The 27,518-nt window shown below is 35.4% G+C and overlaps 1 protein-coding gene across 13 annotated transcripts in view; it reads left to right on the top strand.

Annotated features, from left to right (window-relative positions):
• FANCC (FA complementation group C) overlaps positions 1–27,518 on the top strand; it is a 446,081-nt gene that overhangs the window by 284,851 nt on the left and 133,712 nt on the right. For all 13 annotated transcript variants that reach the window (XM_077148703.1, XM_077148704.1, XM_077148701.1 and 10 more), the window contains 2 exons: positions 20,022–20,135; positions 21,031–21,095. In XM_077148703.1, coding sequence (XP_077004818.1) covers positions 20,022–20,135; positions 21,031–21,095 — 179 coding nt within the window. The remainder of the gene's footprint in view (positions 1–20,021; positions 20,136–21,030; positions 21,096–27,518) is intronic.

The following is a 27,518-nucleotide window of genomic DNA, read 5'->3' as shown; positions in this document are numbered from 1 at the left end:
TTAGTTGGCATTGTTCTCTGTCTGTTCTTTGACATTCAGTTCAGCTTATTCTAGACCTCTAGCATAGCTTCTGTTTAAGGGACCAGAATTTTTCAGCTCTTATTTTTCTAGTTCTTTCTCTGCCAGATAGATTCAACCCCAATCAGATTTTTCTTTATATGACAAACTCAGGACTCATAAAGAGGGGGTAATCAATATTAAGGTTCTCAGGGGATGAGACCCAGCACGATGCCAGTCTTTCCTGTGAAGCCTCTTGATTCTGTGCCCAGCAGGTGGCACTTGTCAGCCTTCTGCTCCCCACCCACATAAAGTGGTGAGGTGTCTATTTCTCAGCAGACCCTGTCCTTGCTGAGGGCTTGGTTGAGACAGAGCCTGAGGCAGAAGTTGGAATTCAACCTTTGTTATCCAGCCCCTGTGGTCTGAATTCTCTAAATGAGAGCCTCCACTTGTGCTGGCCCCTGTCCCTCCTTTTCTTGAGGAAGATAGGCCCCTTAGGGAATTATCTCCTTTATCTAACTAGTTACTTTGTTTCTCAGATATACCTTAACTCTACCCTTACCTGGGACAGTGCTGACTACTGAAAATGCCTGAGGCTTTATTTAGTGGCCTGCTAAAACATAAAAATAAAATAAAATAAAATAAAAATGAAAGAGAGAAAAGGAAAATAATAATCCTTTTCAGAGCCAGTCTCTAGCCCCCCAGGTTCACCAGTGAAAAGCTAGGGTTGGTTTGCAGTTCCATTTCCTTGAGATACAGCCCTTTTCCTGCATTCTGAATTCATTCAACTCCCCAAAGTCCTCTGTTTGTTTGTTTGTTTTTCCCATTAGTTGCACCTCAGGCAGACTCTAGGTTCCTTTTGTGCATATTTTGTGCTTATCTGTACTTGAAACTTGTATTTAGTGGTCCAAATTTGTTAATTAAATTCATAGTTGGAGCTTGGTTGAGCTACCTTCATTTGCTTCTAATAGAGACTGCTTATTTTTCCCACGAGGCAGTGTCTCCAAAACAGCCTATGGTGACACTGGGAGAGTCTCCACAGTTTGGGAGACTTTACTAACAGCTCCCTGCTGTGATCTTGGACCTTCCACCCATTCCAGGCTGGTATACAATGCGTTTTTGGTCACAGAATTCCCCCAAACTGTTGTTCTAGACAGTTTCTGGCTTCCCTAGAGGACAAACTAAATTTCATACCTTCCTATGAAGCCGTTGCCCTACCTCCCCTAAAGTGTACATTCTTGATTCCGTTTTCCTTTTTGTGGTTTTTTTTTCTTGTTAATTTGGAGACATTCTTTATTTATTTTGAACCCTAATATTTCAGAATATATATGTTGTATATATCTTCTCCCAAGTTGAGGCTTGTTTTCTTTTATGATCTTTTGATGATCATAAGTTGTTAATTCTGATGTAATCATAATGCATCATTCTTTTCCTCTAGAGTTTGTGCTTTTGAAGGCTTGTTTGCAAAATCTTTTCCTATTCCAGAGTCATAAAGATATTGCCCTATATTGTCTTCTGAAAGGTTTATATTTTTATCTTTCACTTTTTTGTCATTCACATTTCTGAGTGAGGATCCCAATTTACTCATTTTTTTTCCACGAGGCTAATCATACTTCTAGTCCTGGCAGTAGTTTTTAAAAAGTTTGTCCTTTTCCTATTAACTTGGAATATCCGCTCTGTAATAGTCAGGCTTCCATATGTGAATCTGTCTTCGTACTTTCTGATCTGTTGGTCCATGTATATCCCGTGCCATTATTGTACTGTTTTCATTACTGTAGCTTTATAACTTGTCTTGACTGTGGATAAGGCCAGTCCTTTCTTTTTCAGAAGTATCTGGGCTGTGTTTGGCCCCTTGCTTTTCCATGTAAATTTTAGAAAAACTTCTAAAGTTCTACCAAAAATCATAACTGTTACTGCATTAAATTTGCATGTCAAAGAATTGACATCCTTATTTTTTTTTTTTTCCTGCCAAAGCCATAGCATATTTCTCTCTCTCCAGGTCTTTAATATATATATCTAAAATTTCATGTACCTTATTTTTGTTGTTTTTTCTTAAGTGCTGTGCAGATTTTGCTCGGTTCATTTCCCTCTATTGAGGACAACATAAAGTGAAGTAGTATATTTAGTTGGGGCATGTATGTTGATCTGGTTTCTAGACTGGCATTTTTGGCAGAGGGAAATGATAATTTAAGAATGTTTCATTAAGACTCATTGTGGTATCTAATTTTCAAATATATTAATCATTTGCAGGTGATTTAAATTAATTTTGGAATTTTAATAATAGTTCGGTAAACAGGCAATTCTAGTGTATGATGTTACTATTGCCCTAGATGTTTACATAAAATGCCAGCAGAACATAAAAAAGGAAGTGACTAATTCAGCATTTGGATGTAAGTATTTTATATGGTCAGAGTATAAATATAAGTATTGCCAAGTATTCAAAATGGCAGCACTCCTACTACGCAAGGACTGAACAGATGAACTTTTTTAACACTTCTTTAAAGGGTGAGAGAAGAGAAGGTCGGTCAAATTATGCTGTGCCTGGAAGATTAATATTTTTTGGCCAAAAAAATAACTAAATTGGTTCTAACTCACAAGGGCTATATTTTTTCCTAGTCAGTTTTGCAAGGGGGAAAATATTTTTAAAATGTGTAAAGATCTGTTATAATTTTTATTTAAATAGAACTGCAACTGACTTGAAATTTCCTGTTGCCCTTTTTGTTGTTGTTGATGTTTGCATTTGAATTTTATTTATAGTTTAACTTTTTAAAACAAAGAAGTTTAAATTTTTATGCAGTCAAACTTATTTACTTTCCAACTCCCTGCCTGAATGTCCTCTTACTGCATTGACTGTATTATACTTTCCACATTGATTGTGATAGCACCTTAATCACATGCTAATTTCCTTTCTGTAATACATGTGTTTCTAGGCTATTTTTTTTTAACTTTTTTATTGTGTAATATAACATACATACAAAGCAAAGAAAGAAAAAAGCAATAGTTTTCAAAGCACTCTTCAACAAGTAGGTACAGGACCTATCCCAGAGTTTGTCATGGGCTAACATAATATCATTTCAGAGTTTTCCTTTTAGCTGCTCCAGGATATAGGAGGCTATAAGAAATAAATATTTTTTTATCAATACAATCGACTTTTTTCTTCTTTTTTTGTGAAAAATAACATATACAACAAAGCAATAAATTTCAAAGCACAGCTCAACATTTAGTTGTAAAACAGATTTCAGAGCTTGGTATGGGTTACAATTCAGCAATTTTAGATTTTTACTTCTAACTGCTCCAAGATACTGGAGACTAAAAGAAACATCAGTTTAATGATTCAGTAATCATATTCATTTGTTAAACCCTACCTTCTCTGTATAACTCCTCTATCACCTTTGTCTTTCTAGCCCACTCTTTAGGATTATTTGGGCTATGCCCATTCTAACTTTTTTATGTTGGAAGAGTCTGTCACTAATATGGAATAAAGAGATGGAACTAGCTGATATCCTGTGGAGGCTGGGCCCTTTAGGTTTCAGGACTTATCTGGTCCGGGGACCCATCTGGAGTTTGTAGGTTTCTGGAAAGTTACCCTAGTGCATGGAACCTTTGTAGAATCTTATATATTGCCCTAGGTGTTCTTTAGGATTGGCTGGAATGAGTCTAGTTGAGGTTTGGCAAGTTATGATAGGTAATAATGTCTCACTGAAGCTTGCATTAGAGCAATCTCCAGAGTAGCCTCTCGACTGTCTTATTCTTTTCACATTGATTGTGATGGTACCTTGATAACATAATAGTTTCCTTTTTATACTACATGTGTTTCTTGGCTATTTATTCTTTCTTTAAAAAGTTTTATTCAGTTTCCCAGACCATGCACCTGCCTCCCCCCCGCAAAAAAAAAAGTTTTACTCACACACCATACAGTCCATCCAAAGTGTATAATCAGTGGCTCTCAGTATAATCACAGAGTTGTGCATTCATCATCACAATCAATTTGAGAACATTTCCATTGCTCCCCCCCCAAAAAAAGCCACCATGCCCCTTACACCACGATCACCCCGAGCCATCATTGACACCTAGGATCGCTATAGTACTTTCGTTACAGTTGATGGAAGAACATTAATAAATTACTGTTAATTACAGTCCATAGTTTACATTAGATGCATTTTTTTCCCATGTACCACTCTATTATTCACAACTTGTAACAGTAATGTACATTTGTTCTCATTTGTGGAAGAATATTCTTAAATTTGTACTGTTAACTACAGTCATTATCCACAACAGGGTTCACTGTGTTATGCAATCCAATGTTTTATCCTCTAGCTTTCCTTTTAGTGACTTACAGAATCCTAAACTTCCCCTCTTAACCACAATCAAACTCATAATTCAGTGTTATTAATTACCCTTATCATATTGGGCTACCATCACCTCCATTTCCACATATTTACAATCAACCTTATTAAAAATTCTGGAGAAATTACGTATCAGCTCCCTGATCTCTACCATTATTCTTTCTTCTGGTAACCTATACTCTAGTTTTGTTTTGTTTTTTTCCAGTATAGTTTTATTTACATACCATACAGTCCATTTAAAGAATATAATCAATGGCTCTCAGTAGAATCACATAGCTGTGCTTACATCACCACAATTTTCGAACATTTTTAGCTCCTTCCCCAAAAATCCCATGCCCCTTACCTCTCCCTAATATTGACATTTAACACAGGTGTGGTGCCTTATTTATAATTGATGGAAGAATATTAAGATATTAGTGTTAAGTATAGTAAGTAGTTTGTATTAGATGCATTTTTCCCATATACCACTCAGTTATTCATACCTTCTCTCATAGTGAAATGTATTTGTTCTAGTTCATGAAAGAACATTCTGATATTTGTACTATTAACCGCAGTCATCACCCACAACAGGGTTCACTATGTTCTATGTTCCCTTGTTTCATCCTCTAGCTTTCCTTATAGTGATATACGTGACCTTAAACTTCCCCTTTAAGTCACAATCGCACGCATGATTTAGCACTATTATTTATACTAATGATAATATGCTACCATCATCTCTATCCATTTACAAATATTTACAATCAACCTTATTTTAAAAATCTACACAAAATAAGCATCAGTCCCCATTCTCTATCCTCATTCTATTCTTCTGATAATCTGTATTCTAGATTTTAATTCTGTGAATTTGTTCATTATAATTAGATCATATTTGTCCTTTTGCATCTGGCTTGTTTCATTCCACATAATGTCCTCATGGTTCATCGATTTGTCACATGCATCAGGACTTCATCCTTCTTACAGCTGAATAATATTCCATCATATGTATATACCATATTTTGTTTATCCATTCATTGGTTGAAGGACCCTTGGGTTATTTCTGTCTTTTGGCAGTTGTGATTAATGCCACTGTGAGTATCAGTGTGCAAATGTTTGTTTACATCCTTGATTTCACTTCTTCAGAGGATATGCTAGTAGCAGGATTTCCAGATCATATGGCAATTCTATACTTAACTTCCTGAGGAATCACCAAACTTGTCTTCCATAGTGGTTGCACCATTTTACATTCTCATCAGCAGTGAATGAGTGTTCTTTTTCCACATATTCCCTAATACTTGTAGTTTCCTGTTTTTTAATTATGGCCATTCTAGTAGGTGTGAAATGATATCTCATTGTGGTCTTGATTTGCTTTTCCCTAATAGCTAGTGATATTGAGCATCTTTTTATGTGCTTTTTAGCCATTGGTATTTCCCCTTTGGGAGAGTATCCGTTTCTTTTGCCCATTTTTAAATTGGATTGTTTGTCCTTTTGTTGAGTTGCAGGATTTTTTAATATATTCTAGATATCAAACCCTTATTGGTTATGTGGTTTCCAAATATTTTCTCCCATTGAGTAGGCTGTCTTTTCGCTTTCTTACAAAGTCCTTTGAAGCACAAAATTATTTCATCTTGAGGAGCTCCCATTTTTCTATTTTTTCTTTCTTACTTTGGATATAAAGTTTAAGGTACCATTGCCCAACAAGATCCTGAAAATGCTTCCATATATTTTCTTCTAGGAGTTTTATAGTCCTAGCTCTTATATTTAAAACTTTGTAATCATTTTTTTTTTTTTTTTAACATGGGCAGGCACCGGGAATCGAACCCGGGTCCTCGGCATGGCAGGCAAGCACTCTTACCTGCTGAGCCACCGTGGCCTGCCCTATATTTAAACCTTTGATCCATTTTGAGTTAATTTTTGTGTAAGGTATGAGATAGAGAAATAGATATTTTTTTGGATATCTTTTGAATATCGCTCTCCAGTTCTTCCAGCACCATTTGTTGAAGAGACTATTCTGTCCCAGTTGAGTGAATTTGGCAGCTTTGTCAAAAATCAGTTGACCGTGGATCTGAGGTGTTTTGGTTTGCTAAGTGCTGCCAGAATGCAATGTACCAGAAATGGAACAGTCTTTAAAAAGGGAATTTATTAAGTTACAAGTTTACAGTTAAGGCCTTAAAAATATCCCACCTAAGGCATCCAGAGAAAGATAACTTCACTCAAGAAAGGCAGATGTCTGTCACATGGCAGGGCACATGTGTGGTGTCTGCTGGTCTTTGTTCCGGTTCCATTGCTTACAGCTTCTGATGTCAGTGGTTTCATTTTTAAGTGTCTGTGGGCCTTCTCTCAGCTCCTGTAGGACACAACTCTGGGTTTTGGCTTCCTTAGTATCTCATGGGGCAGTACATGGAAATATCTGCTGGGCTCTGCAATTCCAGCTGTCCATGTCGAGGCATCTCCTCTCTCTCTAGGCACTCCAACCATCTCCAAATGTCTATGTCTCTGTTGGCTCTGAAGTAACTGTTCTGTGAGTGTCTGACCTTCCTCCAAAATGCTTCCCCTTTTAAAGGACTCCATAAAATAATCAAGACTAACCTTGGAAAAAAAAGACTCACCTTGAATGGGCAGAGTCACATCTCCATCTAATTAAAAGGTCACACCCACGATTGAGTGTGTCACATCTCCATGGATAGAATCCAGTCAAGTTTTCACCGCACAATATTAAATCAGGACTAAAATAGACATTGCTCCCCCCATAAGATTGTATCAGGAAAAAAACATGGCTTTTCTGGGGTACATAACAGCTTCAAACTGGCACAAATGAGGATCTATTTCTGGACCCTCAGTTCAGTTCCATTGATCAGTATATTTGTCTTTGTGCCATGCTGTTTTGACCACTGTAGCTTTATAATATTCTTGAAAGTCAGAAGTGTAAATCCTGCAACTTGTTCTTCTTTCTGAAGATATTTTTGACTGTTCGAAGCCCCTTACCCTCCCAAATAAATCTGATGATTGGCTTTTCCATTTCTGCAAAGTTGGCTGCTGGAATTTTGATTAGGATTGTGTTGAATCTGTAAATTGATTTGGATATCACTGACATCTTAATGATATTTAGTCTTTCAATCCATGAGCATGGGATGTCCTTCCATTTATTTAGGTCTTCTTGATTTCTTTTAGCAATGTTTTACAGTTTTCCATGTCTTAAGTCCTTTACATCCTTACTCAAGTTTATTCCTAGATATTTGATTCTTTTGATTGCTACTGTAAATGGAATTTTTATTGATTTCCTCCTCAGGTTGTTCATTAATAATGTATAGAAACACTAGTGATTTATGCATGTTGATCTTGTATTCTGCCATTTTGCTGAACTCTTTTATTAGTTCTATTAGCTTTGTTGTAGAATATTCAGAGCTTTCTAATATATCTGTAAATAGTGAAAGTTTTACATCTTCTTTTCCAATTTGGATGCCCTTTGTTTATTTTTCTTGCCAAAACCCTCTGGCTAGTACTTCCAGTACAATGTAGAATAAGTGTGGTGACAGTGGTCATCTTTATCTTGTTCCAGAGGGAATGCTTTCAGTCTCTCACCATTGAGCATGTTGTTAGCTGTGAGATTTTCATATTTGCCCTGTACCATATTGAGGAAATTTCCTTCCATTCCTATCTTTTGAATAGTTTTTATCAGAAGAAGATGGTGGATTTTGTCAAATGCCTTTTCTGCATTAATCGAGATATTCATGTAGTTTTTCCCCTTGATTTGTTGATGTGGTGTATTGTATTGATTATCTTGTGTTGAATCACCCTTGCATACCTGGGATAAAACCACTTGATCAAGATGTATAATTCTTTTAATGTGCTGTTGGATTCTATTTGCTAGTATTTTGTTGGGGAGAATTTTAGCATCTATATTCATTAGAGGAATTGATCTGTACTTTTCTGTTTTTGTAGTATTTTTTTTTTAATTTTTTTTATTAATCAAAAAAAAGAAAAGAAATTAACACAACATTTAGAAATCATTCCATTCTACAAATGCACTCAGTAATTCTTAGTATCATCACATAAATGTATGATCATCATTTCTTAGTACATTTGCATCGATTTAGGAAAAGAACTAGCAAAACAGCAGAAAAAGATATAGAATGTTAATATAGAGAAGAGAATTAAAATAATAATACTAATAATATATATATATATAAAGGAAAAAGAAAAAAAACAAAAACAAAAGATACAAACACACAAACAAACAAACAAAAAACCATATTTCAGGTGCAGCTTCATTCAGTGTTCCAACCTAGTTACATTACACTTAGATATTATTGTGCTGTCCATTTTTGAGTTTTTGTATCTAGTCCTGTTGCACAGTCTGTATCCCTTCAGCTCCAATTACCCATTATCTTACCCTGTTTCTAACTCCTGCTGGTCTCTGTTACCAATGATATATTCCAAGCTGATTCTCGAATGTCGGTTCACATCAGTGGGACCTTACAGTATTTGTCCTTTAGTTTTGGGCTAGACTCACTCAGCATAATGTTCTCTAGGTCCATCCATGTTATTACATGCTTCATAAGTTTAGTCTGTCTTAAAGCTGCATAATATTCCATCATAGGTATACGCCACAGTTTGTTTAGCCACTCGTCTGTTAATGAACATTTTGGCTGTTTCCATCTCTTTGCAATTGTAGATAATGCTGCTATAAACACTGGTGTGCAAATGTCCGTCTGTGTCTTTGCCCTTAAGTCCTTTGAGTAGATACCTAGCAGTGGTATTGCTGGGTCGTAATCCATTCTGCCATTCTATGTCTTTTGATTGGGAAATTCAGTCCATTAACTTTTAGTATTATTACTGTTTGGATAATATTTTCCTCTACCATTTTGGCTTTTGTATTATATATATCATATCTGATTTTCCTTCTTTCTACACTTTACTCCATACCTCTCTCTTCTGTTCCCTCGCATCTGACTCCAATGCTCCCTTTAGTATTTCTTGCAGAGCTGGTCTCTTGGTCACAAATTCTCTCAGTGACTTTTTGTCTATAAATGTTTTAATTTCTCCTTCATTTTTGAAGGACAATTTTGCTGGATATAGGAGTCTTGGTTGGCAGTTTTTCTCTTTTAGTAATTTAAATATATCATCCCACTGTCTTCTAGCTTCCATGGTTTCTGCTGAGAAATCTACACATAGTCTTATTGGGTTCCCCTTGTATGTGACAGATTGTTTTTCTCTTGCTGCTTTCAAGATCCTCTCTTTCTCTTTGACCTCTGACATTCTAACTAGTAAATGTCTTGGAGAACGCCTATTTGGGTCTATTCTCTTTGGGGTGCGCTGCACTTCTTGGATCTGTAAATTTAGGTCTTTCATAAGAGTTGGGAAATTTTCAGTGAAAATTTCTTCCATTAGTTTTTCTCCTCCTTTTCCCTTCTCTTCTCCTTCTGGGACACCCACAACACGTATATTTGTGCGCTTCATATTGTCATTCAGTTCCCTGATCCCCTGCTCAAGTTTTTCCATTCTTTTCCCTATAGTTTCTGTTTCTTTTTGGAATTCAGATGTTCCATCCTCCAGTTCACTAATTGTAGCTTCTGTCTCTTTAGATCTACCATTGTAGGTATCCATTGTTTTTTCCATTTTTTCTTCTTTGTCCTTCACTCCCATAAGTTCTGTGATTTGTTTTTTCAGATTTTCTATTTCTTCTTTTTGTTCAGCCCATGTCTTCTTCATGTCCTCCCTCAATTTATTGATTTGGTTTTTGAAGGGTTTTTCCATTTCTGTTCGTATATTCAGCATTAGTTGTCTCAGCTCCTGTATCTCATTTGAACTATTGGTTTGTTCCTTTGACTGGGCCATATCTTCAATTTTCCGAGCGTCATCCATTATTTTCTGCTGGTGTCTGGGCATTTGATCAGATTTCCCTGGGTGTGGGACCCAGCTGGTTGAAAGTTTTTTCTGTGAAATCTCTGGGCTCTGTTTTTCTTTTCCTGCCCAGTAGGTGGCGCTCATGGTGCTCGTCTGTCTGCACGGCAGTCGGCCGGGGAAACCGCGCATGGAGGCGGGGTCGCTGGCCGCCGAGAGTGCCGGTCCTAATTGCCCAGCTGGCCCGAAACGCCAAGCGTGACGGGAGGGCCCCGCTATCCAACGTTCCCAGTCAGACCAGGGAGCCACGTGCGTGGAGGGGACCCCAGTCGCCAGCCGCCCCGGCCGGGAAAACGCGCGCCCCTCGGGTATCTCACCGCAGCAGATTCAGCAGATTCTCCCTGCCCGTTCGGCTGTTCCAGAATGGGGTACGCTGTCTTTTTGGTCTCTGTCGTGACTCTGGGAGCTGTTTTGTATTGTTTCTGTTTCTTTAGTTGCTTTTCTGGAGGAGGAACTAAGACCCGCGCGTCTTACTAAGCCGCCATCTTCTCTGGACTGTTTTTGTAGTATTTTTATCTGGCTTTGCTATTAAGATGATGTTGGCTACATAGAATGAGCTAGGTTTTATTTCCTTTTCAACTTTCTGGGAGAGTTTGATCAGGATTGGTATTAATTTCTCTTGAAATTATTGGTAAAATTCACCTGTAGTCAGTATTCTTGAACTGAGACAGAACATGTATTTTATGCTTCCTTGAACAGTTCTTCATCTGATCATAAAGCTGTTATTAAATTTTCCACCATTCTGCTCTCTAGTACACATATCTCTTTATACATAGTATAAATTATAAAGTATTTATAATTCACTAAACAAACTTTGAGTGTATTCAAGCCACTCTATTGGAGCTACTAGGATAAAAGCCCCTATTACTTGATGAAGGAAGATTGTGATAGAAGCAACCATAATATAAGGTAGAATGCAATAAGTACTATAATGAGGATAAGAAAATGACTGTAGGAACAGAGGCATTCTGGTCCTAGGCTTTTCTTTTTGGGGAGATTTTTTATGTCACTTTCAATTTCTTCAATTGTGATTTGTTTGTTGAGGGCTTCTGTTTCTTCTCTAGTCAGTGTAGGTTGTTCTTGTGTTTCTAGGAAATTGTCCATTTCATCTAAGTTGTCTAGTTTGTTGCAGATAAATGTTCATAGTAGCCTTTTACGATCTTTCTAATTTCTGTGGATCATGGTAATGTCCCTCCTCGCATTTCTGATTTTATTTGCTTCTTTTCTCTTTTTTTCTTAGCCTAGCTAGGATTTGTCAATTTTATTGATTTTCTCAGAGGACCAACTTTTGATTTTGTTGATTCTCTCTATTGTTTTTTTGTTCTCAATTTCATTTAATGTGGTTCCAATCTTTGTTACTTCTTTCCTTCTGCTTGCTTTGGAGTTAGTTTGTTGATCTTTTCCTAGTTCCTCCAGGTGTGCAGTTAGGTCTTCAATTTTAACTCTTTTTTTTATGTAGGTGTTTAGTGCTTTAAATTTCTCTCAGCACTGTCTTCACTGCATCCCGTAAATTTTGCCATGTTGTGTTCTGGTTTTCATTTGTCTTGAGATATTTACTGATTTCTCTTGCAGTTTCTTCTTTCACCCACTGATTGTTTAAGGGTATGTTGTTTAACCTCACCAAAGCTCTTTTTAGCAAAGATGTTCCTTGCTGGTGCTTCTTCTGGTTATTGTTACCAAACTGAGGAAAATTCTTTGAAATAAAATAAACGGCAATGCCATGATTTATCAGTGTTCTGTGATAATTTTATGGAGTGAAATTTAGGAAAGCAAATTGTGAAAAGGAAAAATCATTTTATACTGTAATGAGGTCACAGAGGAATCCTGCAGTGACTATAGTGTACATCTTTATAAAAGAGCAATCCGTTGTATTGAGTTTGAGTCAACACTGTTTATTGGACACCTATTGTGTGAAATGCTGGGGGCTAGCTAACAGTTGCTGTGAGAAATACATAGATAAGATAATACAGCCCCTTCCTTGGAGAACCTGTGTTCTAATGATTGGAATGAGGGAATTATGCTTATAACTAACTACACAAGGCAGGCTTTGGCAAATCCTGTGAGAGAAATAACAAGTAAAGACAGTAGGGAATCCATGAGATACCAGGAGAAAATTGTCTTAGCCACTTAAGGCATTGAAACAGGAATCTTGGAAAAAGATAGATTTTGAAAGACAAGTATAAATTTCAGCTGATTGAGATGGGGCAGGGTTGTTGGGTTTCTCAAGAGACAGAAGTGATATGGGAAAGGCCTGGGTGACTGACTGGTCAACAGCAGGAGTCTGATGTTACCAGATGTTAGGGATCAAAGAGTAGGGCAGGGTTGAGGCCACATGGTAGCAGGCTGTGTTTAGCAAAACTCTGAAGAGTATTTCCCATTTCTTTGCTCAACTTTGATTGCCCCTTTCCACCTTCTCTGTCTACTTCCTCCCTAGTCCTCTTTTCCTCTGTTTGTTCCAACCAACATGACATACAAACTTTCTCCCTCCGCCTCTTCCCTCCTGCCCTCCTTCCCCCTTCTCTCTCTCTCTTTCGTTCTCTCTCTTCTTTCCTTCCCCAGTTGTCAGCTCAAATGTTGTCGTCTGTGGGAGTACTCTGAAACCCTACAGTTGGAATTAATCATTCCTTCCTCTGTTCCCACAGTGATTTTCTTACCCCTTGTTATAGCACTTATTGCATGCTGTCTTATACTAAGGTTGTTTCCGTCACTGTCTCCCTTCATCAGATTATAGGGGCTTTCATCCTATTAGCCCCAGTAGAGTGGCTTGAATACACTCAGTATATGTTTGTTGAGTGAATGAAAAGGGGATCCTTGTTTACAAATAATTTATATTTATACTATGAATAAAGAGAAATGTGCAATAGAGAGCAGATTGGTGGAAAATCTAATAAGAGTTTTATGATCAGATGAATAAATTGTTTGGGGAAGCATAAAATGTATCTTTTGTCTCAGTTCAAGAATATTGATCACATTTGGTTCTTTGCCGTTTGCCTGAACAAAAACCACAGCCCTTCTTCCACACCCAGATATTGTGTCAAGCCACATCCTCGTTGCTCCAATTTTCCTAACCCCACCTGTGAATGTGCTGCCTGTTATAAGATGGAGCCAATACAATGAGGCAAAGGAGAAAAAACACCTGAAAACAAGGACAGTGGATTTTACCCCAATTTATTTGAGACTTCTCTCCTTAAGAAAGTTCATGTTCATGGTATAAACATTTGGAGTGACTTTTCAAACATTAGCAAAGTTCTTTAATTCTTTAAACTCCTATGTGAATCAAAATTGAACTTGAAACTGTTTCATGAACAGTTGTGTTTGTTCCTGTGCTTTCCACTCTTGAAGAATTTTAGATCACATGTCAGGTTGATGTATTTGCACTTTTTCTTTATGCTCTTCAAGTCAGGGCCTATTCATTTACATACACACCCTTTTTGTAGGTATTGATTAATGTATTTAGAAATCTAGCTCCTCTTAACAAAATAAAAGGGGTGGGGTGGGTAAAGGAGCTCCAGGATCTCTCTGCCAGCATTTCGAAAAATAATCCATTATTGTAGTATAGGAATTTATTTTGGGGCAAGGATCAATGCCTAAAGCATCTTTAATGGCTTTGCATTTAGATTATTTGCCACTAGGTGGCAATAAAAAAAATTTTTTTTAATTGATAAGAAATGCTTATCAATAAGTTTAGAGAGAGGTTTAGGGGTCTAAACTTTGAGGTGTCTCTTTTTTAAGTTATGTGACCATAGACACAACTCAATATATTGTTTCCAGGCCCTATTCTTATTTTGTTGAGGGACAAAACTCTTGTGGCCTTCCAATTCAATTCCTATAAGAGACTTACAAGAAGCATGCATAAGTTAAAGCTTATAAATTTGTTTTACAAATTTTTTTTTATGATAAAAGCCAGAACATGCTATTTTTGGAAACTTATACAGATAGTTCAAAGATTTTAATGGGTGATTTTAAATCACCCTTAGAAATAACTTGTGTTAACTATTGCATTTCTTCCCAGGATTTTTTTTAACAGATATGAAATTATAACCAAACTGAACATTTGGTTTTATATCTTGCTTTTCAAATAATATTATTCTGTCTTTTGCTGTATCATTAAAAATCTTTCTATGACACGATATTCACACATCATGGATAAGCCATGATGGATTCAATTAATCCAACATCGTCAGGCACTTTGGTTGCTTCTAGTTTTTTTTAATAGTAGCAAGTAACACTACTATGGACCTAAGTCTTTCCTTAGGATATATTCCTGGAAATTGAAATACTGGGTAAAAAGAATATGAATTTTAATGCATTGGTTACATATCAAGTGACTTTCCAGAAAACTGCCAACAACAGCATAGTGCCCATCTCACCTGGTCAACTATAACGAGTGTTATAGTATAAGTGCTTTCTTTTTTAAATTACAGGGGGAGTGTGGGAGAAAACTAATCTTTAGAGCATTTGGTTTTTCAAAATCAGTTTATAATAATATCATTTTAAGAATTTAGGTCAGGGCAGGTATGCCAGTTAAGTTCTTTACATTGTCCCCAAACCTTATGTGCTGTAGTCAGCTTATGTAATGCAGGTGTTTTGAATAGTATCCAGGGTACTGTTTGTGGCATTTTAGACATTACTTAGAAATTATTCACAATTCATAATCACACCCTCTAAATCCATCAGGTGTCTTAATTGATTTTTGTTTGTTTTTAACTTCTACTTGCCCGGCTACCAGAGTAACCCATGCTTTGAGAGAAGTCACCCTCCACACACTGGTCCGAGGCCCAGGGCATGAGTGCTTTTTGGGAAGGTCAGATTAAAGGGAAAAGCTTTGGTATGATTTTGATTAAGATCTATAATTTTAACTCACCTTTAACTTACTGCTTTGAAACTGGTTTTCTTCTATTGTACACAGCATTACTTTTCATTCCAACTGTGTCTATAGTACCTTGTGCTTTAATTTTTAAAGGGTGTGAAATTTAGTAATAATAGTCACCTACTTAAGGGTGGTTTAATTGAAATTATGCTTAATTGAAATTTTATTAAAACTGAACTTATTGGATTTAAGTGAGATACCTTATTTAAAGAACTTCGCACAGTGCCTCACATGGCACGCGCTTAGTAGATTTTAGTTGCCATAGTTGTTAGAACTCCCTCAAGAAGTGACACTTTACCAGGTGAAGATGGAATAGCCTTCCAGTCAGAGGGAGCAGGACATACTGACGTTCTGAGATGTCACAGAGCCTGTGGTACTGCTGGAGCAAAGCCAGGCTATGAGGGAAAGTTGGCCCTCAGAAAGGCTGGAAAGGCAGGTAGGTCTGAGCTTATTTGCTTTGAGAAGATGCTTGGCCTTCACAGTAAGAGCAACTGGAAGCCACGAAGGGTTTTAAGCATTGTTTAAAAATTACCTGAATACAAGGTTAGTTATAAGACTGTGGCCATATTTTAGGTCATAGTTTATAATGGCATTTGAGATAGAAGGAAGATGGGTTCAGGATGTATTTTCGAGCTAGACTTGATACGATTTGAGATGTTGCCCATCCTGTGTATGCATGTGTGAGTGAGTGAGTTCTGGAATATGAGCAAGCCATGAAACAGGGTGAGAGAGGGCATCTGAGCCAGACTCTGGCTCTAACCTGCCAGGATTTCAGCCCTGAACCCATTATTTAACCTCTGTAGGTCTCAGTGTCCTTATATGCAACATAGATGCATTAACAGCACCTGCCCCACAGACTGTGAGTATCGAGTCATGATTTGTAAAATGTTGAGGACAGCTCCTGGCATATAGTAAGCGCTTTAAGTGTTAAATAGAATGCCAGAAGTCTGGTAGCAGGGGTTGAATACATTCAGTATATCCCTCCCTCCATCTAGCACCAGACTGACCTCTTCTGTGAGAAACCCATACCGCCCAATTCTGAACCCCTGCTGCCTAGTTTCCAATCCAAGCCTACCTGGCGTCCTTGCTCTTCCTAGTTGGGAAATATTTTATGATGAAATTGAACAAGAGCATTGTGATACAAGTGATGTCTGTCCTGGGCCTTATTGGTCTGTTTGCTCTATGCTTGTCCTTGGCTAATCAGACCTACCAAGACCCCGGCACTGCTAATAGCCTCTACCCTGAATTAGACCATGTCTCTGCATGAACTTTAACACACATGCACGTTTTTATGCATAGATACAAATTCATATTATCTCAGAATACATTGTCGCAAAATGCATTGTAGCAGCATTAAAAAAATGTAGAGTGATATTTCCACTGAGGTGTACACTGTAAAAGGGTGAATTTTATAGTATGTGAATTATATCTCAATAAACTATTATTTTAAAAATTACAACTAAAATATTTTCTCAAAAAGTAACTTTTCCCCTGGTACTAAAAATAGTCCATACAAATATAGGAAACTGGAAAACATACTGACATAGAAAGAAGAAAAATTATATACATTCATAAGAGCACGACCCTATAGTCTGTTAACACTTGATATTTTCTTCTATTATTTATCCATTCCCACGAATGATTTATTTTTATATTGATAAGACCATTTCTGTGTCTACAATTTTGCATCTTCCTTTCTTCATTTAACATTACAATATAACCATTTAAATGTTGTCTTAAATTCTTTATAAACATTTTACCAGCCACATAATGAAAGCCACCATATATGTGTATTATAAATCAATCATTCCCTGCTACTAGACATTTTTCACTGTGAAAAATTACACTGTACTGAACATCTTTCATCATAACCCCTCTTGTCATATTTGAGTTTATTTCCTTAAATTTATGCTAGACATATTAAAAGATCTAAATGCTTTAAAGGCATTTAACATGTGTTTTCAAGTTGCTTTCTATAAGACAGCACCTCTGTTAGCCTTAAAGTTGTCTTTATTTAGGTTACAAACTTGTGGGCAGTCATAGCCCTGGAAGTCCAAGCTTGGGGTGGACTGTGGGCTGGCTTACACCTGTATCAGTCAGGGTTCTCTAGAGAAACAGAACCAACAGAAGATATCTGTAAATATGAAAGATTTTATAAAAGTGTCTCACACAACTGTGAGGATGCATGAGTTCAAATTCTGCATGGCATGCTGCAAGATGGAAACTCCAGTGAAGGTCATCAGTGAACTCTCCAGGAGAGGCTGGCTAGCTAAAGAGAAAAGTGAAAGTTCTCTCTTCTTCCTTAAAGTCTTCAACTGATTGGATTAAGCCTGGCTGATTGGATCCTCTCATTGCAGAAGACACTCCCATTGTGAATCGCAGATGTAATCAGCCACAGATGCAGTCAAATGACAGATGATTTAATAAACCAGACTTCTAGTTTATTAACCAGCCACAAAATGTCCTTGCAGTAATGGTTAGGCCAGTGCTTGCTTGATCAGACAACTGAACATCATCACCTGGCCAAGCTGACAGATGAACCTAACCATCACACATCCTACCCACACCCTGTCTCTGTGGATACCTTTGTGTATTTCACACCACACTGCTGTGGGGCATGGCCCAGTTTTCTGGGTCACACACCCTAAGTTCGTCTTGTAGTTCACACAGCGACCTTTCTCAGAACCCACATCAGAATTAGGTGTTTACCTCTATAAACATCTTTCATTTGATCGAAAAATGGCATGTTGGTGTTTTAATATACCCATTTTGTTTGTGAGGATGAACAGTTATCCATTTGTTTCTTAGGCATCTTTATTTCCTATCCTAGGAAGTATCTGTTCATATTTAACTTCTGTGCTCTTAAGATTTGTCATATGATATTTTGTACATTAATTTCATTACATATGATCTGTATTATTTGTTAATATTTTTCCTAGTTTGTGTTTATAGTGTTTATTTATCCTCCAAGTATACCTTCTTTCGTTGTACTTAGCTTTATTGCACTTTGCAGACATTGATTTTTTTACAAACTGAAAGTTGTGGCAACCCACATCAAGCAAGACTATAGGCACCATTTTCCCAATAGCATGTAGTCATTCCATGTTTCTGTGTCACATTTTGGTAATTCTTGCAATATTTCAAACTTTTTCATTATTATATCTGTTATGGTGATCTATAATCAATAACCTTTAATGTTACTTTGTAATTGCTTTGGGGTGTGCACCCACGAACTAAATCCATAAAATTGGGGAATTCAATGATTAAATATTGTGTATGTTCTGACTACTCCACTAACCAGCCATTCCCCCATCTCTCTCCCTCTCCTTAGGCCTCCCTATTCCCTGAGACACAACAATATTGAAATAGGCCAATTAATAACCCTACAATAGCCACTGAATGTTCAAATGAAAGGAAGAGTTGCATATGTTTCACTTTAAATCAAAAGCTAAAAGTGATTATGCTTAGTGAGGAAGGCAGGTTGAAGACTGAGATAGGCTAGAAGCTAGGCCTCTTGTGCAGATAGTCTGATTCATGGAAGACGTTCAAAATATCATTAATAGGAGTTTGTAAGAAGTTAATTTTAACGTCATAGATGACTTTGAGAGGTTCAAGACCTTAGTGGAGGTAGTAACTATAGTGGTTACTTTGTGACTGAATTGCTGCCATGTCATGATAAAACTTAAATGGATGAGGAGTTGCTTCTTAAGCAAAGAAAGTGGTTTCTTGAAATAGTTAGCTACTCCTGGTGAAGATGCTGTGAAATTGTTGAAATGACAGCAAAATAATTTAGAATATTACAAAAACGTGGTTGATAAAAAGCAGTAACAGGGTTTGACAGACTCGATTACAACTTTGAAAGAAGCTCTACTGTTGGTAAAATGCTGTCAAACAGCATTGCTTGCTTTAGAGAAATCTTTTGTGAAAGGAAGAGTCAACTGATGTGGCAAACTTCATTATTGTGTTATTTTAAGAAATCGTCACAGCCACTCCAACACTCAGCATTCAACACCCTGATCAATCAGCAGTCATCAATATTGAGGCAAGACCTCAACCAGCAAAAAAGAATTCGATTCACTGAAAACTCAACAATAAGGTGTTTTTTAATTTAGTTATGTACATTGTTTTTTTTTAAAACATAATGCTATTGCACACTGAAAAGACTACATTATAGTGTAAACCTAACTTTTCATGCACTACGAAGCCAGAAAAATAATGTGACTTGCTTTATTGCAGTGGTCTGGAACTGAACCTGCTACATCTCTGTGATGCCTGTATTTTCTAAAAGTTAATTTTATTTTTGCTTAGGACAGTCAGTCTTTTGCCTTAGGATATTCTCATTTGATTTTCAGTTTACAAAGTTCATTCCAGATCAGACACCTGGAAAATACTTTTTATTTTTTTCATGTTTATTTCATTTCATTTTTTATATTATTCTATTTAATTTATATTAAGCTTAAGTATATTTTGATAAATAATAGAAAGTGAGGATCTTAATTTTTCTTCAAATAGGTAGTTTTACCAGCACCATTTGTTGCATAATCTTCCTTTCCCCTAGTGATTTGTGATGTCTTCTTTGTCATGTGTTAAATTCTCATACATCTACTTTGATAAATGTTTTGCTAAGTTTAAAAATAGTAAAGATCCCAATCGTTGTATGGTTAAAGTACTGTTCATTCATTATATGTTTTTGTTTCTGTTGACATTTGTTTAAACTGACTTATTTAAAATGTAGTAATTTTAATGCTAACTTATTTTTTCTTTATATCCCAAATCAAAGTGAACAGGATATTTGGCCACATTGAGATACCTGGTTTCAGAGAGACTACCCATTTACAAATGACCCAGATTTGATACAACATATTTAACAGGTACTTGCATTCATGTTTAAGAAGTTAACTTTCTCTGTTTCTGTTTCTGTTTTTTAGAATTTGTTATCCCACATACTGTCGGCATTCAGATTTGATATAAAAGAAGTTGACCTTTTTAGCCATGACCTTGGGTTTACACCCGTAGATTACTATCCTGGTTTGCTTAAAAATGTGAGTATTTAAAATTTATTAATATTGGAATTTTTATTGCTGAATGGACCATCAGCAATAAGGATAGATGGAAATATTTCACTCTTCCAGGAGAGATGATGTTTAACTTTTCTATGTTTATCTCTTATTACCCCATGAGTGGGCTTATAGCCATATAAGGAAAAAATGTGAGATGGGAGATTATGGGAGAGATGAAGGAAACCAGAAGAGATTATACTGAATCAGTGCCTGTCTGTCTGTCTCTCTCACATCTATTCATTCACCAAAGATTTTGGGGAAGAGAGGTTTCCTAAACTAATTAATGTAACCACACCTTTGTGCTGATGGATGAACCTTATATTTAAAATAAGGTGATTGGACTTTTATGTTAAAGCAAGGCAAATATTCAATAAATAACAGTCTTGTAAATAGTATTATATATTCTTATCTTAACATTAAAGCTGTGTCCTCTTTTGCCTTAAACAAATTCAAGAAATTTTAATTTATAATCCTGATATGCTCATCTGAAAAATAAGAGATTTTTAATGTTTGTTGACCATTCTGGTCTTTTGAGAGCTTTATACTTGAAAAGCATTTTAAAAAGTAAAAAACTAAAGTAAGAAAGCAAAAATCAAGTTTTTTTAAATGGGTTTGGTTTTAATTCTTATGAAATTAGTGTTCTGTCTTTTGTTCATTTGCCTAAATAAGAATGAAGAATAATAAACATTAAACAAAAAATCCCAATTATTAGTAAATGTGACTTGGTCCTGCTTTCATTTCACTCTGACAAAATAAAACACAAGGAGAGGGTTTGGGGAGGAAATCTCAATGGAAATATCACTCACACCTAGAAAAATAGAACTGATGTAATCCTGTTTGCCGTGTGAGTTAACCTGCCACTGATTTTGTTTTACAGATGGTTTTATCATTAGTGTCTGAACTACGAGAGAATCATCTTAATGAATTTAACACTCAAAGGCGGTAGGTGTTAAACTAAACATCCCTCTTCTCAAGTTTCAAAATGTATCAGTTAGGAGTTGAGAGAAAAATTTCATACATCTTAGGAAATGCATTTTCCTATAATTATGGTTATATTCTATGTAGATAGATTGTTTAGTGAAACAGATGGTAAATGGTGAGTTTATCAAACTTTTTAAAAAATATCTGTTCTCTCAACTCTCAAATTGCAGCAAATCAAGTAATGTTTATTGTGCACCCATTGAGTAAAAAGCTTTAAATATACAGTAGGGGACACAAAAGAAAGAGAAGTGCTCAGCCTTGCCCTGGGATTCCTCAGCTTTTAAGAAGATAGTGTGTGTGGTTTCACATATGTGCTTGCACTTTGTCCTCCCCACCCTGTGTTTGTGTGTGTGTCACACAAACAATCAGAATATTTACAAGGCAACAGATATTTGATGTGCACATTATAACCTATCTTAAGAAACATGATATTCCAAAATCCAGACTAAACAAATCAAATAGATTCAGACAAATTAAAAGACAGTTAATCAATGTAATTTGTAATGTATAAAATGTTTCTTCACTCAGTGAAAGAATTCAGAATTGTTTTCATTGGTGAGAATCTCATTTTCAACAAATTATTAACTAAGAGAATCTGGGGACCAAGGGACTTGGTGATTTTTTTTTTTTTTAATTACTACTGATTAAAGCTCTTTCAAGGATGGGCTTTATCCTCAGCCTTTAGGAATTCCCTGCAGCAAAGTCTGCTTCTAGAATAAATGGAGGGGCTGAATGCCGAGCAGGCAGACTAGGGAAGACTCAGGGAGGATATATCTGTGCAGTGGAGGAGAATGAGGCCTTTGTCAAAGGTAAGACAGGAGAGGGATGTCATAATGATTGTCCTGGGGCATGCACAGGGATTTCAGGTCCTCAGGAGGGATAGAAAGAGGGCCAGAAAGCCAGAGTTGGAAGCAGTCACATCTTTGCTCAAATTGTTACCACCCTTGAACTAGCCACCTTCATTAGTTCTTGCAGCCAGCATTCTTTGAGGATCTGCTGTGGGCAAGACACTGTTTTATGTAATATGGATACAGTACCACATAACATGTATTCCTCATCTTTAAGGGACTTAGACACCAAGAAGAGTGATAACAGTGAATGGAAAGGTCAGGCTGTGACAGAAGGAAGTACAGGTGCCATGGGAGAATATACTTTTTTAGAAGTTACACATACCTTGGTAACATATGCCTCAACCAGAAACAACCCAAATGACCCTCACCAGGAAATTGGGTAGATAAACTGTATACATCTGTATAGTGGGCTACTATTTAGCAATCACAAAGAATGAACTACTGATACACTTTGCCTGACATTCTTTGCTAGAATACATTATTTTATGACACAAAACCCAGTTTGCTTGACTTTATAGGAAAAATGTATAATAAATATTTATTTATTATATAATCATTTATTATAATATCTGCATATAAATATTGTCATAATGATAAAGTATAATGTATCATGATATACTTAATGATAAATGTTTAAATAATATGATTATTTGTTGATACACTTTTCCTGTAGATTTCAGCTAAGTGGATTTTGTATTCTAGCAAAGTGTGCTATACAGTCATTCTCTCTTCCCAGTGACTTTTTTCTTAAATAACTTTTTTCTTATAGAAGATGTTTTTGTTATGGAAAAATCAGAAAGTAAAAAAGAATAAAATTAAAATAAATTCATTATTTCACCACCCAGGAGACATGATTAACATTTTGATGCATCACCCTTTGAGTCTTTATTTTATGTACATATGTTTTTGTTTTGTGGGGGTGCATGGTCCGGAAGTCAAACCTGGGTCTCCCGCATGGAAGGCGAGCATTCTACCACTGAACTATCCTTGTTAGTCCTTGTTAATCATAGGAGACTTTTGTGAATATTTCAATGGATAAATTCCTAGATATAGATTTTCTGAGTGAAAAAAGTCACAAATTCTAAATGCTTAGAGATATAATAACTTATTGGACATTGGATTGTATCCTTTCTTATTGTTTTCTATTAAGCAGATCATTGCAGTAAGGATTTTTAACCTAATTTTTGAACACACCCTTAATTATTTCTTAATTATAAATTGGATAAATAAAAGGGCTGAGCCAAATAATATTTATATTTCTAAAGTTTTTGATGCTTATTTATGAAATCTCTCCTCTATGATTGTGGACTGCTTACTTCTTTATAGCCTTGACAATACTATATATTACTGTTTTAAAAACATATCTTTGCAAAAATATTCTCCAGTTTGTCATTGCCCTTTTAATTGTGTTTATAATAGGTTTTGATCTATAAAAGACAAAATGCTGAATGTGGTTGTGCTTATCAGTGCTTTCCAGGATGGTAGCTAACACATATTTAGTTCTCACATGGTACCCAGTGCTTTTGTGTAGATAACTAGTGTAATCCTCACCAGAAACAAAAGATATTGGAGCTGTTTTTAACCCCCTTTTACAAATAAGAAAACTGAAGCTCAGAGATGCTAAGTAATTTCCCCAGGATCATGGAACTTATATTTGGAGCATCAAGTTTAAACTCTGATCTGTCTGGCATCTTAATCGTTGCCTTTCTTTTTCTTTTTTTTTTTTGCATGAGCAGGCACCGGGAATTGAACCTTGGTCTCCGGCATGAATCATTGCCTTTTATATCATGTTTAAAAGATCCTTCTTTACTTCAGGATTATATAAGTATATAAGTTTGCTTTTTCTGGCACATTTAAGGTATTACTTTCTAGATATAAAATTTTAGTTTATCCTATATTTAAAATGTGATCTAGGGACCTGATGATTAGGAAACATCATTAATTGAATGCTCAAGCCAATTTTTCCCTTCACTTATCATAAAGATATTAAAGATATCATGTAATGCCTCTTTTTTCATGTTAAAGCCTCTTTTATACTTGGATTTGCTCTTCTTTTTCATTGATATGATTACTTTGTATCTGCAGTATTGATTGCATTATTCCATCTATGTAATGCGCTGTTATATCTGATAGGGTAAGTGTTCCATCATAGCTTTTAACTTTCAAAAATGTCCTGATTTTTATTCTATTTATTCTTCCTAATGAACTTTAAGACTATTTTGTCAAGCTTTCATTTTGAGTGAAATTATATTAGATGTATAAATTAATTGAGGATAATTGAGTTCTTATACAATAGAATATTTCCATCCAGTAAAATTATCTGATTACCTTATATGTAAAAACAAAGATAAGCCTGCTATTATGATTAAAATTTTTGAAATATAAATATAATTAAGTAAAAATTAAGAGGAATTTTAGTAAAAAGTTAACATTCATTGAATAGAGTAATGGATATATAGTTAAATGGATATTGTTATATTATACTCTTTGCTTTTCCATATGTTTGACTATTTTTAATAAAAAAATCTAATTATAAATATAGCAAAGTCACAAATGTATAAAATTTAATAAATGACTTTCTGATTTTCAAAAAAGGGAAATTCCCTAGTTGACAGAATTAAAGAGGCTACCCAAAACCTAAGAGTGGGGCCCAAACTTATTCTGTATCCCAGAACATAGTGGATCCTTACAGAGGCCCTAGTAACAAATGTCTGGACTTTTAACCTTGAGCAGGAATAGGAGAGGGACTTTGACCTCCCCCTTTAGGCCCAGCACTTAAACTCTCTCATAAATTCTTAGTCCATTGAGAGCTGCTCTATGAAAATTCATCTAAAGGAGCAGTTATTGGCTCAGGCAGGCAGAGGGATGCTGCTCTGGAGGGTGAGCCTGAAGCTCATGCTTAAGTGTTGGGTCTTGTTTCCCCTAAAGGTTATGGAAACTCCAAGCCAAGAAACCAACATAAAATTGGTTCCAGGACTGGTAGAAACCCTGGGACCTGACATCAGGAAGACTTCCATAACCCACAGTGCACAGGACTCCAACGGCATGGGAAGTGAAGAGCTAGGTAGGAAGCCAGTAGAGATGAACCACTGAGAATGATTTCCCAATAAAAATACTGTAAACCATGTGAGGAATCTAACAAGATAATATGAAAAAGAACTACTACCATAAGAAATGTTGGTAATAGGACATTATCTAGAAGAGACTATAAAGGAAGTTTTGGCTGATAAAGAAGTTTTTAAGAAGGAATATAAACTATAAAGAAGTATCAAATGACTCTGGAAAAGAAAAACATCAGGAAAATTACAAAAAGGACCAAGTAGAACTCCAAGAAATAATTTTTTTTAAAAATGGAGTCAGTGATATAAGAAACCCAATAAACACAGTTGAAGATAGGATTTGTGAAATGGAATATAAAAAGTAACCAGAGGGCAGGCCACAGTGGCTCAGCAGGCAGAGTTCAATTCCTGGTACCTGCCCATGTTAAAAAAAAAAAAAAAAAAAAAAAACTATCCAGAATGCAGTACCAAGAGATAGAGCATGTGAAAGTGATCCAACAAATTTAAGAGAGTTCCATAAGGGGAGAAAAGAAAAAAAAGAGAGGCATTCAAAGAAATACCTGTTCAGAACCAAAGAACACAAGGCCTCAGATCAAAGTGGCATACCACGTGCCAGCAAACAAAGAGAAAATCTTCCAACTACCAGAAGGAAAATATATTACCTATAAAGGAATGTCTGTTGGATTTTTAGCAAACTTTTTAATCAACTTGAATATAGTTCTAGATGATAGAATAAATATCTTCATAGATGTAAGGTAAAATGATTATCATCTTCAAATTCTATTATCAGCTAACTTATTATTAAAGAGTGAGAATAATAGAAAAGAAGTCTGAGAGAGTTCATGCTCACAAACTCACCAAAAGAATTTCTTCCTTCAGGTAGAAGGAAAATAAATCCAAAAAGAGGGAATTCTGAATCTCAAAATTAAGGTGTCTTATGTCCTTATAACATTTGAAAGGCAGCTATAGATTAAAATTAAATGTTGTAAGGAAATATTCTTGTTAAAATGTTAAAGGTAAGTTCTAAAAGAATGCCAAAAAATATATATATTTGCAGACTGTAGAAATAAGGGAATAGAGAAAGGAACTATTTGAAAGACTGAAAAAGATAAAAGAGAAAGTAAAACAACAACTTACACAAAATAGGTGATAGGATTAATCTGTTTAGCTTTCAGTTATTACAGAAATTAGGAGTTACCTAAAACACTCAAAAATATTAAAAGTAAAGATATGGAGAAATATGTAACAGTCAAATACTAATGAAAGAAATTGTAAGACAATGTTAATGTTACACCGAATAACTTCAAGGAGGAAAACATTGCTAGAGATAAAGTGCCATTAGTGATGGAAGACATAATAATTCTGCTCTATTATTGATACAATATATCATATTGATATAATTATTGAATTAATATTGAGATAATCTGACCACAAAACTGACTCAAAAATATATATATAAGGTGGATATTGATAGAATTATTAGAACTGGCAAAATTATGATAAGGTATCTTGATATAACTCTTCTCAGGAATTCTTAAATTAACCAAAAAATTAGCAATGATATAGAATCCGAGCATGAAATAATTAAAACCCTGATCTAATGGAAATATATAGAATCCATACCCCCAAATTAGAGCATTTACTTTCTCTTTAAGCACACATATGACTTTCTCCAAACCTGTCAAAATTCTTGAGCCTCAACAAAGCCCAAAGAATTGATATTATACTATGTTCTCTGACATAAAGCATTTACAAAAAAAAAAAAAAAAACTTCCAAAGTCTGCATGAGAAGAAAGTAAAAAAAACAAAACAAAAGCACCTAAAAAATTCATGAGTCAAAGAAGGAATAGTATAGAAAATGATTAAACATTTAGAATTGAATGACAGTGAAATCCCTGTGTAGCAAACCTTGTGGGCTACAGATAACTGATGTGCTAGAAAAGAATATGAATATAAATTAATCAGCCAGCAGTCAACTCAGAAAAGAATAATAGAGTGAATCTAAAGGAATCTGCATTGAGAAAGGATATTACAAAGACAAAAGCAGAAATTAATTCAACAAAACAACAAAAACAGAATAAACAAAGTCATCAGACACAAAAAGTGGTTCTTAGTAAAATTTTCAAAGATATAAAAGGAAAATTTGTTAAAATTGGTCAAGAAAAAAAGAGAATCACATAGAAAAGAAGATATCAATAAAGTTAAAGGTAAAGTCATAAAAGAATAAGCATGTCAAGAATGTATGTTTGTTGTTTACAATAAAAATATTTTTTAAAAAGGCAAAGAAGATGGAGGATGAATGCCCCTTCAGAAAAGAATATAATAAGCAATTTTATACAAATGCATCTGAAAAACAAATTCAGACTAATTAACAATTTTCTAGAAAACGTAACATACCCAAGATAGCTGAATTGACCTGTAAAGTTAAAAACTTGAATCAGTAGTCAAAAAATGACCTCTTCCTGTCCCAAAGA

The sequence above is a fragment of the Tamandua tetradactyla genome, chromosome 2 (genome assembly GCF_023851605.1).
Source record: "Tamandua tetradactyla isolate mTamTet1 chromosome 2, mTamTet1.pri, whole genome shotgun sequence".
Taxonomy (NCBI): Eukaryota; Metazoa; Chordata; class Mammalia; order Pilosa; family Myrmecophagidae; genus Tamandua; species Tamandua tetradactyla.
This window is presented reverse-complemented; position numbering and strand designations above follow the sequence as displayed.